The 12,938-nt window shown below is 50.5% G+C and overlaps 1 protein-coding gene across 1 annotated transcript; it reads left to right on the top strand.

Moving 5' to 3' along the window:
• The first annotated feature begins 2,145 nt into the window (after nucleotides 1-2,145).
• NFILZ (NFIL3 like basic leucine zipper) lies at nucleotides 2,146-3,015 on the top strand. The gene has a single exon (XM_036847370.1). The coding sequence runs from the start codon at nucleotides 2,146-2,148 to the stop codon at nucleotides 3,013-3,015; it is 870 nt and encodes a 289-aa protein (XP_036703265.1).
• Nucleotides 3,016-12,938: the final 9,923 nt, after the last annotated feature.

Raw genomic sequence — 12,938 nt, 5'->3', positions numbered from 1 at the left:
TTTTTTGAGGAACCATCATACTGTTTTCCACAATGGCTACACTATTTTTTTTTTAAAGTTATACAATTTTTATTTATTTATTTATTTATTTATGGCTGTGTTGGGTCTTCGTTTCCGTGCAAGGGCTTTCTCTACTTGCGGCAAGTGGGGGCCACTCTTCATCGCGGTGCGTGGGCCTTTCATTATTGCGGCCTCTCTTGTTGCGGAGCACAGGCTCCAGACGCGCAGGCTCAGTAATTGTGGCTCATGGGCCCAGTTGCTCTGCAGCGTGTGGGATCTCCCCAGACCAGGGCTCGAACCCGTGTCCCCTGCATTGGCAGGCAGATTCTCAACCACTGCGCCACCAGGGAAGCCCCAGCTACACCATTTTTTACATTCCCACAAGCAGTTCATAAAGGTTCCAGTTTCTCCACATCTTGGGCAACCCTTGCTATTTTCTGTTGTTTTGATAGTAGCCATCCAAAGAGGTGTGAGGTGGTATCTCATTGTGGTTTTGATTTACAGTTCCCCTAATTATTAGTGACACTGAACATCTTTTCATGTGCCTTTTGGCCATTTATATAGCTTCTTTGGAGAAATGTTTACTCAGGTCTTTTGCTCATTCTTGAATTGGGTTGTTTGGTTTTTGTTGTTGAGTTTTAAGAGATTTCTATGTATTCTGGATATTAATCCCTATATAATCTGGGTATTATATCAGATATGTAATTTGCAAATATTTTCTCCCATTCTGTGGGTTGCCTTTTTACTCTGTAGATAGTGTCTTTTGATGCACAAAATTTAAAAACTTTCATAAAGTTCAATTTGTCTATTTTTTCTTTCTTTTCTTTTCTTTTTTAGGCCACGCTGCACGGCTTGTGGGATCTTAGTTCCCTGACCAGGGATTGAACCCAGGTCCACAGCAGTGAAAGCGCTGAGTCCTAACCACTGGACCGCCAGGGAATTCCCTGTCTATTTTTTCTTTTACCTGTAGGCACAATATTATTATTATTATTATTTTTTAATTATTTATTTATTTATTTATTTTTGGCTGTGTTCGGTCTTCGTTTCTGTGCGAGGGCTTTCTCTAGTTGCGGCAAGCGGGGGCCACTCTTCATCGTGGTGCGCGGGCCTCTCACTATCGCAGCCTCTCTTGTTGCGGAGCACAGGCTCCAGACGCGCAGGCTCAGTAATTGTGGCTCACGGGCCTAGTTGCTCCGCGGCATGTGGGATCTTCCCAGACCAGGGCTCGAACCCGCGTCCCCTGCATTGGCAGGCAGATTCTCAACCACTGCGCCACCAGGGAAGCCCACAATATTATTTTTAAAATGAAGCTATCAGTGAATGAATGGACAGTTAGATGGATGAGTGGGTGGGTGGGAGATGGACAGAGGATTGTACAATCAGGTGGGGGATGGATGGGTGTTTGAAGGAGTGAATGGATGGATAAATAGATGATGGATGGGTGGATTAATGGATGAATGGATGGAATGTGAGTTGGTTAGGTAGGTGGGTAGAGGGATGGACAGACGAGTGAGTGGGTGGGCGAATAGAAGACCTTATGAATATATAGGTAGGGTGGCTGGGCAGGTGCAAAATTCTGGCCACAGATGGAGGACATCTTGGTGTACAACCTTGGCTTTTTTCAGATGAGTAGTAGCTTATCTTCTGACCCCACCTTGGCTCAGTTTAACTCCATGGGCACACATTCTCTTTTTCTAGGTTCAGCTTTCCTCCTATGTCTCTCTGGGTCTCCAAGAATCTTACCCTGGAGCTCAGATTGAACTGAGCCCTTGGCTTGTCTGCTGACCTTCTCAGTGGTAAGAACTCCTGGAAAGGAGCTTGCATCCTCCTGAGGATATGGTACCCGAGCAGCTCTCCATGACGACTGTGGTCTGCTTTTAAGCATTATCCCAGTCAACCAACCTCTCTCTGCAGCCTCACCCACTTCTCCACCAGGCACTAAACCATCCCACCAGGCCCTCACTCTCCCTGCTACACCCCTTTCTGCTTCCACCCTGGTCTCCAGCCCAATTCCCACTCCACCCGCGCCCCTCCCCCCTGGGGACGGTGGAGACACAGGATAAATTAGAGGGAGGAGTCACCCAGGTCAGCCTCCTGCCTCCAGTCCAAGAACTTTTTTCTCCTCCCCAGGGTCCCCAGGCAGCCATGGATGTGGGTCTCTTGGTCCCGCTAGATGTACCCCAGGGTTGTGGCAAAGCCCTGAGGGGACCGGGACCGAGGGGCCGGGGTACGGCCGTGCGTCGGCAGCGAGAGTTCATGCCAGAAGAGAAGAAGGATACGGTTTACTGGGAGAAGCGGAGGAAGAACAACGAAGCGGCCAAGAGATCCCGGGAGAAGCGACGTCTCCAGGACGCGGCCCTAGAGGGCAGGCTGGACGCCTTGCTCGAGGAGAACGCTCTGCTCAGGGCTGAGCTACGGGCTCTCAAGCACCGCTTTGGCCTCCTGCCCCCCATTGGTGGTACCTGGACCCTGCCCACTCTGCTGTGGGAGGCCCCCTGGGCTGGAGACCCCCACCCTGGGGCTGAACAGCTCCCCTCTCTACCCGGCTCCCATGGCTGCCTCTTGAGACCGTGTTCCTTGGACGCTGGGGTTCCAGGATGCTGGGGCTGCCTGGCGGCTCCCAGGTGGACTGGCCTGGCCACTTCCCCCAGGTCCCCCCAGGACCCTGCACCCCCTACCCCCAAGAGAATGGACATGGCCTTGCAGAGCGCTCTTCCAGCTGCCTTCTTCAGCTGTCACCCGCTGGATAGACATGAGGGGCCCAGACCAGAGCTCAGGCCCTGCTGTGGGCTGTGGTCACCCATACCCACTGGTTGCCGGGCCTCGGGGTGCTCAGATGTGTTGCTGACACCCAGTGTTGATCCCATGGGGTTGCCTCCTGGGGTGGCCTGCCAGGTCCCTGGGAATGATCCGGAGGATCTGGCTCAGCCCTCCCTGCCCCACAAATTGCGTATCAAGTCCCGAGCCTCAGGCAGAGTACCTCGGGGCTGGGGGTGTGGCTCGGCCCCCATCTGAAAGCTTCTCCTGGGCAAGGCCAGGCCTGCAAGGGTGCAGTGGGGACTGATCGTGGGTTTGTCTGGGGGTATGAGTGGCTTGGCCTTGACCCAGCTCCCAAGACTGGGAAAAGCCTGTGGGAGGCAGGGGGTGCCCTGGCTGGGGGGAGGGTCCACTTCTTAGTGTCCAGACCAGACCTTTAAGAGGAGAGGCTGGGGTACCTTGGATCATACCATGGCTCCTATCCTGCCTAAAATATTTGTTTTGGGTAGTCACTTTTTCTTCCTTCTTCCATTCATCCATCCATCCACCCACCCATCTACTAATTTATCCACCCATCCATCCATCCATCCATCCTTCCTTCCATCCATCCATCTATCCATCCACCCATCCTTCCATCCATCCATCCTTCCTTCCATCTATCTATTCATCCATCTAACCACTCAGCCATCTAACCACATCAACTCACACAACCATTCTCCCTTCCTTCCTTCCTTCCTTCGTTCATTTGTTCATTCGTTCATTCGGTCCTTCCTTCCTTCAGTCTATCGATCCATCCTCCCCACCACTTTGCTATGAATCTATACACCTATCCATTCATCCATTTATCTGTCTACCCATAAGTCTATCCATTTGTCGATTCTTTTATTCATTTAATCACTCATTCATGTGCTCATTTGGTCATTCATTCATTCATTCATTCTCTCACTCATTTATTTACAATTCATAGTGCCCAACTTAGTAACAAGCATGAGGACACCTTCCTGGCTTTGGGGTTCCTGTTCTAGGGGGGATGGTGGGGGCTGGGAACAGACATACTGAGGGCCATTCTGAAGGAGGAAGTACCATCTCAAGATGTCTGACCCCTCATTTCTTTTTCTTTTTTTTCTTTTTTTTAAAACTTTGGGTTTATTTATTTATTTATTTATGGCTGTGTTGGGTCTTCGTTCCTGTGCGAGGGCTTTCTCTAGTTGCGGCAAGTGGGGGCCACTCTTCATCGCGGTGCGCGGGCCTCTCATTATCGTGGCCTCTCTTGTTGCGGAGCACAGGCTCCAGACGCACAGCCTCAGTAATTGTGGCTCACGGGCCTAGTCGCTCCGCGGCATGTGGGATCTTCCCAGACCAGGGCTCGAACCCGTGTCCCCTGCATTGGCAGGCAGACTCTCAACCACTGCGCCACCAGGGAAGCCCTGACCCCTCATTTCTTAGGGTCCCCTTGGGGTGCTTGCTTACCACCCAGTTTGGGGATCAGACTTATCCAGTTCAGATGGCTTTCTCTGTGTGTTGGATCAGGGCCTTGAGCCACTGGAACAGGCCAGAAATATCTGAAGGGGGGTCAGTTTTCTCTCTGTCCCCAGCTGCTTGTGCCCCTGAAGACCTCTCAGCCCCAGCATACACAGTCCCAGCTGGATGGGAGAAAAGACCACTCTCCAGGTACCCTGGAGCCCCCAGAGCTCACCAAAAACCCCTCCCTCATCAGTCCTCACTCAGAACCCTTTTTTTTTTTTTTTTTAAATCATTTCAGAGCATTTGTTAGATTCTGGTTAAAAAAAGATCCCAGCTCCAATTGTGGGGAGAGCTGGGGATGGGGTATGCCTCTGGGCTGGTGCAATCGCTGAGCACTGGATGTCCCTGGTCAGCCAAGTCACTGGGCCACGGGTGCACCCCACCCCCTGCTGCCCTTACGAGGTTCAGAGGCTGGGCTAGTTCTCAGCCAGCCCAGGTTTATCACAGTCGCAGCACAGGGCACCCTACACATCACGGCCTGGCCCTCCTCTGCCTGTTCACCCCTTGTTCTGGTCCCTCACCCATTCTCAGCCCTCCAGCGGGAGCAGAGAACAAGGACCCAGCCAGGCCTGCCATCCTGCTTGTCACAGCTGCAGCAATCAGCCATGGGGGCCTCGGTGGGCACCTGCCCTTCTGAGGACCTGCGCTGCCAGCTCAGCTGCGCCCCTGAGCGAGGGTGGGGGGGCGTCCAATGCCCTGCCTTCTCTCCCACCTTTGGGCTGGGATTGGAGACTTACATCTCCCAAGAATGTCCTTGGGAGGCAGGAAGGAGGGCTGCCTGGAGGAGGCAACTCTGGCCTGTCCCTCCTCAGCCAGCACCCACAGATGGGAGGGGGTAGACTGGGGGTGCAGAGGAGCCAGTTCTCAACACAAAGATGCCACAGAGGGACTTCCCCGGTGGTCCAGTGGTAAAGAATGCACCTTCCAATGCAGGGGACGCAGGTTCGATCCTTGGTCGGGGAACTAAGATCCCACATGCTGCGGGGTAACCAAGCCCAGGTGCCACAACTACTGAGCCCGCCCACCTCAACTAGAGATCCTGCGTGCTGCAAAACTACAGAGCACATGTGCTCTGGAGCCTGCGTGCCACAACTACAGAGAGAAAAACCTGCACACCACCACTAGAGAGAAGCCCTTGCACCGCAACTAGAGAGAAGCCTGCGCACCGCAATGAAAGATCCCGAGTGCCTCAATGAAGATCCCGCGTGCCGCAACTAAGACCCCCCTCCCAAAAAAAAAGATGCCACACAGTTGTGGCTGATCCTGCATAGAGGCTTTTAATGCAGCCCTGGCCCTGGAAATATTAAAAAATGCTAACAAGGAGAGGGAAGGACGAAGTGGGGGCATAGCATCCTGCTGCTGGGAGATGTGGGTAGCTTAGTGCTTCCTCTTGGTGATTCCACCCACCAGGTGTGTCTAAAGTGTCTGGGCCCAGCTTACTCACACCCCATGGACTCAGGAGGGTGGGGGCTGGCTGCTCTTGAGTGACTCAGGCCCCTTTTAACCTTCCTGCTCCAGTTGGAAAAGCCTGGAGAAGGATCTGCCTAAAACAGATCATAGAATTTTGGCATCAGGAGGGGCTCCAAGAATCTAGTGATGGGTGGTCATCCAGTCTCTACTTGAATTCTTCTAAGGATGGAGAACTCACTTCCCCCAAAACCCCATCACAATTCCTTCTCTAGAGCCAGAACCCACTTCTTGCAAACTTCTACCTCTGATCCTATTCTTACCAAGGGGGAGCCACTCAGACCCCCCACCCTCTACCTGGAGGTGGCTGGTGGAGCCTCCTGTTCCTCTTCTCCAAATTAGAGACCACCACACCTACCTCAGATGGTTTGAGAAGATTAAATCTCATTTACTGTGTGCATAGCATTTCATACACAAGTGCTTGACAAATATTAACTCCTCTCTCCTTTTCCTTTTTAGAAAGCACTCATGCTCCCAGCCCCAGAGTAGTGCTGTCTTCAGGGGAAATGTCCTCTCATTCTTCAAAATTGTTTCCCTTCACTCTGGCCTGGCTCTTATTATTTTTTTGTCAATGCTGTTTATATGTGATTGCTCTTGGAACTGAATATGAATCATTTCTGCACTCATCACATACATATATTTTTTCAACAAATATTTTTTGGAGCTCCTACTGTGTGTCAAACAGGAACTGGATGAGGGAAAAAGCACTCCACACTGAGGAATTTGCAAGTGGAAACTTGCACAAATGTCTAGAATGTTCACCCAAGACATGTTGATTACCCTCCTCCTGTGCTGGGCTCTGGGACCACAGGTGTGTCCTCTGCCCTCTGAGAGCCAGTGGGCATCTGGCAACCTTCTGTGTGGCTGTCTGGAAGCTGCTGCTATAAGAACTATCCAGTGCCACGTTCCAGCCATGGGTCCCTTGTGTCATGTCTGTCACACCATGATTGACTCGGGGGCTGGATTTCAGGACACTGTGCAATCACATGTTATGTTTCCTCTTCCACCCATCCTTGAAGGCTGGGGAGATTTCTTTGGCTATCAATGCATGAAATTCCCTTCCTGCTTCGGGTGTGTCTGGCTCACGTTGAGATTGCAACAGACGTTGAATGAATGAAAGTTTCTGCCCTAACCGAGTTGGTAATTGCTGGGGGCAGAGATGAAACGAGTTGAAGATGCTGATGAGGCCATGTTTCTCTGTTGTGTCTGCAAAGATTCACAGACACATCCTGGCTGAACCCTGTGCTACCTGGATCCTTGACACTCATGTCGTGATCCATGGCCTAGCAGCATCAGCATCACCTGGGAGCTTGTTAAAATGCAGACTCTTAGGCCCCTCCCAGAATAGGTAAATCAGAACCTGCATTTTAATAAGATGCCCAGAAGATCCACATGCACACTGAAGTTTGAGAAGCATGGATCCAGAGTAGGGGTTGGCAAACTCTTCCTGTACAGAAGGGCCACAGATTTAATATTTTTGACTTTGTAGGATGGCCACTGTTGCAGCTACTCCCTCTTTTCATTGTAGCATGAAAGCAGCCGTAGACAATAGGTAAATAAGTGGGCATAGCTGTGTTCCAATAAAACTTTATTTCTCAAAACAGGTATAGCCAGATTTGGCCCATGGGCCATAGTTTGCTGTTGGTGTACACCCAGGAGGGAAATTGCAGATACTCGGAGTGTTTGCCTTCAACCTGGATATTGCCAAAGTGTTCCACCGAGTGGTATTACCAACCTACAATTTCTTGCATGTAAAGGAAGTTCGTGTTCTGCCAACACATGGTTTTTATGGACTGTTTGATTTTTGCCAATCTGGTGAGTGTAAAATGAATTTAACCTGCATTTCTCTGTTGAACATTTTTGCCAAAATCTGTTGGCCACTTGGGTTTCCTCTTCTATGAATTGCCTGTTCTGCTGGGATATTTACGTTTTTCTTGTTGATTTCTCAGAGCTCTTTATATATTCCAGATATACATTCTGTGTCACATATGAACATCTCAGCATTCTCACCTGACTTGTCTTTTCACTTTATTTCTGGTGTGTTTTGTTGAATGACAGTTTTTAAATCAGATGTTGCCAAATGTATCCATCTTTTGTATTATGGTTTGTACATTTTTTTCTTAAGAATCCTTCCATGCCTCAAGGTCATAAAGATAATCTCTTAAATGTTCTCAAAACTGTTTTAGAGTTTTGCTTAGCCCATCTCTTTGTGTGTATCTCTCTCTCTCACCTTGTAGCATGAAGTGACATTACTCAAACTTCTTTGATCAGAAGAATCACCCACAGGTGCTTGTTTAATTACAGACCTTTTGAATTCAAACTTTCCAGGAGACAGGCCTTGGAATCTTTTTTACTAGCACCTAGGTGATACTTATAATCAGACCAGTTTGGGAAAAGCTGGCTTAGTGGTTAGCAGATGGATTTGGGAGCTGGGCAGGACCAGCTGTAATATGTAAATGGGGATTCCGAACGTGCTCATCCTGCAGGGACGTCTTGTGAAGATTAATTGAGAAGTACATAAATGGCTTGGCATGTGCCTTTCCCTGGGAACTGGATTGTTTCATCCTCATAGAGAATATAACTAATCCTGTTTCCATTTTTGTTTTGGCCACCGGGGGGCTTGGGGCTAAACTTATGGCTCAGTCATAATAACTGTTCATTCACTCATTTAAAAAATTCCTTTACTCATTTAGAAAACATTTATTGATCATATACCATGTTCCAGGCACTGGGGAAAGAGCAATGAACAAAACAGATATGGTTCCTGCCTCTGTGGTGCTGGCAGCCTAGTGAGGGAGGCAGATAAAAAAATAAACAAGAAAAACTTATAGTAGGATCACTGGTGATAAGTGTCTTGGAGAACAAAGAGGTAGGGGGCTTGGGAGAGGTAGTTTTGGGTGAGTTATAAAAATTGAAATCGAGAGGTCAGGTAGGTCCTTGTTGAGAAGGTAACATTTGAGCAGAGACTTGAGGGAGCTATGCATGTGCTGGGGGAAGAGCCCTCCTTAGGCAAAGAGAACTGTCTGTGCCAAGGTCCTGAGATAGGACCATGCCTGCTGAGTTGGAGAAACATAGAGGAAGCTCATGTGGCTGAGGCCATGATGGAGGGGGGAGAGTGGGAGGAGGTGGGGACAGGGAGGTGATGGGGGGCAGGTCACACAGGGCCTGTGGGTCAAGGTGAGGACTCTGGCTTCCTCTCTGAGTGAGACGGGGGTGCCGGGGAGTTTCTCAGCATATTTCTGCTGTAACTGTCCTTCCTCCCCACCCCACTCCATCCTGTGGTGTGTGAGGCTGAGTGAAAATAAATAAAGCCACCACACAAGCACAGGAGAGCAGGTTCATTGTCTTGAGAAAGGGGGTGACTGACCACAGTGTTGCTGTGACTAATCTTCCCACAGGTGGCCACACATCCCCTGCCCTCAGAGCCAGGGTGCTTATCCTATCCCTGTTTTTGACCCTTTCTGTGATATGAGGGGTGAAGCAGGTAAAGCTGCTCCATGAGGCAGATTCATGGAAGGGAAATGCACATGTTTTTCTTTTCTTCTTTATAAAACTGCTTTCCAAAAAAACCCATTTTGGACAAGTGTGGGAGGGAGGGCTGTCAGGTATGTGTGTATGATGCCAGAAAGTTGCAGGGCATGCCAAGGCTGGGGAGAGGCCAGCAAGTTAGTGAGCAGGAGTAGGTGAGGTTGAGTGGGCTCAGGTAAACCGGAAGAGTTGGAGATAAGCTGGAGATAACTGGCTCCACCTGGCAACAGTGGGAGGACGGCTATGCAAGACCAGGGGGTGAACAGGAGGTAGAGGTTTACATCTGCTCTACAATTACTGTGACCCCTAAGGGTCTGTCACCCAGGACAAGTGGGCTCATTTTCCAGCTGCCTGGTCTGAGCCAGTCCCTCTGCCTTGGACTTTGTTTCCCTGTCTGCAAAGTCTTCGTTATTATTATCCTCATTAACAGACAGGGAAACTGAGGTTTGGAGCAGTTATACACGTTGCCTAACATCAAACAGCCAGCAACAAATGGGCCATTTCACCCCCTCATCGCTGCGCTGGTGTCATGGCCAAATTTCTCTTCCTTGAAATCCTTTTCTGCCTCAGGTTTCTGTCCTTGCTGTTTCCTCTGCCTATAATGCTTTTCCCTCAGTCTTTATATGACTCTCCTGGGGACTTCCCTGGCAGTCCAGTGGTTAAGACTCCGTGCTTCCACTGCAGTGGGCATGGGTTCAATCCCTGGTCGGGGAACTAAGATCCCACATGCCATGCAGCATGGCCAAAAAACAACAAAAATACGAAAAAAAAAATCCCCCCCAAAACCAAAAAACTCTCCTTTTCCATTTTTAGGTCTTGGTTCAAACACTTTCTTAGGAAAGGCTTTCCCTGAACACCCACTCTAAAATGCCTCTGCTTATTTACGTCTATCCTACACACAGTAGGTATTCCATAAATATTTGTTGAATGAATAAACGAACTGGATAAGAGCAGTTGATCCTCCTAGTAACAACTTCAACTGCAGTTAAATCCTGTGTCACCAGTTTTGTCTGTCTCCACCTCGAGGATGAAGGTGCCATGGGAATAGGGGGGTCCGTCTGTTGTGTTCCCTGAAGGAGCCCGAGTATCTGGGACAGGACCTGTCAAAGAGCAAGTGCGTGATAAATACTGTCGAATTGAATCTGAGGATTGACAAGGAAGTTGAGGCCACGTTATGGGGGCAGAGAGAGACAAGGAAGGACAGCGTCACGTGAGTCATTCATTCAGTCACTGCCAACTTTTCAGAGAGGATGAAACCCAATCCTTGCCTTTTGGAGCCTGTGTCTTTGAGGAGAGGGACAGCCTTTGAGTGAACAAATAGACGGCCAGGATTATGTCAGATGCCGCTGAGGGCTGTGGGCTGAGGCATTTGGTGGTGGGGGAGAGGTCAGGGAAGGTCCCTCAGAGGAGGTGACATTTGAACCGAGAACTGGAAAACATGAGTGAGAGAAGCCAGTCACCAAAGGCCACGTGTTGTATGATTCCATTTATACGAAATATTCAAAATAGACAAATCCACAGAGACAGAAAGCAGGTTGGTGGCTGGTTGCCAGGGGCTGGGGAGAGTCAGGAATGACTGCTTAATGGGCACAGGGATTCCTTTTGGGGAGATGAAAATGTTTTGGAACTAAAGAGAGGTGGTGGTTGCATAACCTTGTGAATGCACTAAATACCCCTGAATTGTTCACTTTAAAATGTTAATTTTCACCACCTAGAGCGGTGGGATAGGGAGGGTGGGAGGGAGATGCAAGAGGGAGGGGATATGGGGATATATGTATACGAATAGCTGATTCACTTTGTTATAAAGCAGAAACTAACACACCATTGTAAAGCAATTATACTCCAATAAAGATGTTAAAAAAAAAGAATAAAATGGAATAATCCTGACACACACACAAAATGTTAATTTTCACCTCAATTTAAAAAAAATGCCATTGAGTCTGCCATGCACAGAGGACAGATGGGCCCCTGAGAGATGGAAAAGAAGAGATTGACCAGGGAACTGGGCACAGAGTGCAGAGGGGATGTGGAAGGACACGGCCCCCTGTCGGGTCCCAGCCTGGACACACTGCCCTCAGGGAGATGGGGGAGGGGCTGATCTAGGGTGGCTTTGGCCTGCAGCGGCTTGAAGCAGGACTTCGGTCCCCCGGCCAGAGATTGAAGTCAGGCCGAGGCAGTGAAGAGGGCTGAATCCTAACCACGAGACCACCAGGGACCAGCGGCCGGTGACAAGGCCCTGGCCTCTCAGCGCTGTAGAAGTAAATTTCCACAAAGGGACAGAAAGTGGTGAAACAAGTAAAGTGTTTATTAGGAGGAAAAAGAGTACGTGTGGATAGACACGTGGGCGGACTCAGAGAAAGAGTCGCGCCCTCATGGTAGTTTGAATCACTCATATGGGGCCTTTCTTCCGGGTCTCCTTTGGCCAATCCTCTTGCTTTGCCTGGTTCTGAGTCCGAATTTGGTTTATCTCAGGGTCCTCCCATGTGTGGGCGCACATCTCTTAGCCAAGATGGATTCTAGCGAAGAGGCCTATGGGTAGGTTGACATCAGTCCCTTTTTGACCTCCAAGGAGCCTTTCTGCACACGTACAGTCAGGAAGGTCTCCTTGACCTCAAGACTGAGAAATATGTGGTCTCTGTCTTTTATCTGGGCAGGGCCCAGCCTCCTCTCTGGCTCCTGCTATTTTGGAGTATCTGTCCACAGGGGACAAACTCCAGCTGCCCAGCCTGGGACCCATCTATCTCCTGCCTCACGGGAACTCCACCAGCCCCCCACTTTGTGGTGTGCCTGGGTGACTGAGGGTGAAATGCCTGGGTCTGCCTGAGTTGACTCGCGCGTGCGCGCACACACACACACACACACACACTCTGGCCTGGGTGTGCACGTGTGACGTGACAAATGCATGCACATGTGTGTGCTAGGATCTCTGTGGGGACATGAAACACACACTTGCACACATATGCTAGAGCCTGGTGTGCAGGGAGCCTCTCGAGTCTCTGCATACGTGGCCCCCTAAGCCCTCTCGCGGGGGCTGAGGCTCAAAGAGGTGGGGGGATGGAGGAGAGCGGAGCCCCCTCGCATAAGGCGCGAGCTGGGCCCCCTCGCCGCCCACTCTCTCCCGTCCCCTCTCTGCCTGTGGCTCCGCAGGTTCTGGGGGCACCCCCAACCTCCCCTCCACCCATCATACTGTAAATTCTGAGAAATCCTGTCCGTGGTTTGGCCCGGCCCCTCCCCCGCCCTCTAACAGGGCTGTCCTGGCCACCGTCTTCCTGTCTTGGGGCCTGGGCGTGCGGCTCGAAGCGAAGAGGGGAAGACTAGGAACCACCCACTCGTGGCCCCGGTCCCCAGACCCAGGGGAGAGGGCTCTGCACTGCTTCTGGGGCCTTCGCATCCCCTCCCTGGGCCTCAGTTTCCCCTTCTGTAGAGTGGAGATAATAATAGTTCTAACCTCAGAGGGAGAAGAGGAGGAGGTACCGCGCCCTGGGTGGTTAGCGCAGCAGCGTCTGGTAGGTAGGAAGGGCAGATACTTGCTAGCGGTTATTATTCTCCACTTCCTGCACCTTGCTTTCCCGCGGCTTCCACACCGCTACCTCTGCTGTTCCCCTACCCAGCATGTCCACACTCCTGTCCCCCTAGCCAAACCCAGGAATCATTCAAATTTC

The sequence above is a fragment of the Balaenoptera musculus genome, chromosome 3 (assembly GCF_009873245.2).
Source record: "Balaenoptera musculus isolate JJ_BM4_2016_0621 chromosome 3, mBalMus1.pri.v3, whole genome shotgun sequence".
NCBI lineage: Eukaryota > Metazoa > Chordata > Mammalia > Artiodactyla > Balaenopteridae > Balaenoptera > Balaenoptera musculus.
Note: the sequence above shows the minus strand (reverse complement) of the source record. Positions and strands in the feature narration are given on the sequence as shown.

What these genes read in the sequence shown, in the direction of transcription:
- NFILZ (XM_036847370.1), top strand. Translation starts at nt 2,146, where the DNA reads ATGGATGTGGGTCTCTTGGTCCCGCTAGATGTACCCCAGGGTTGTGGC.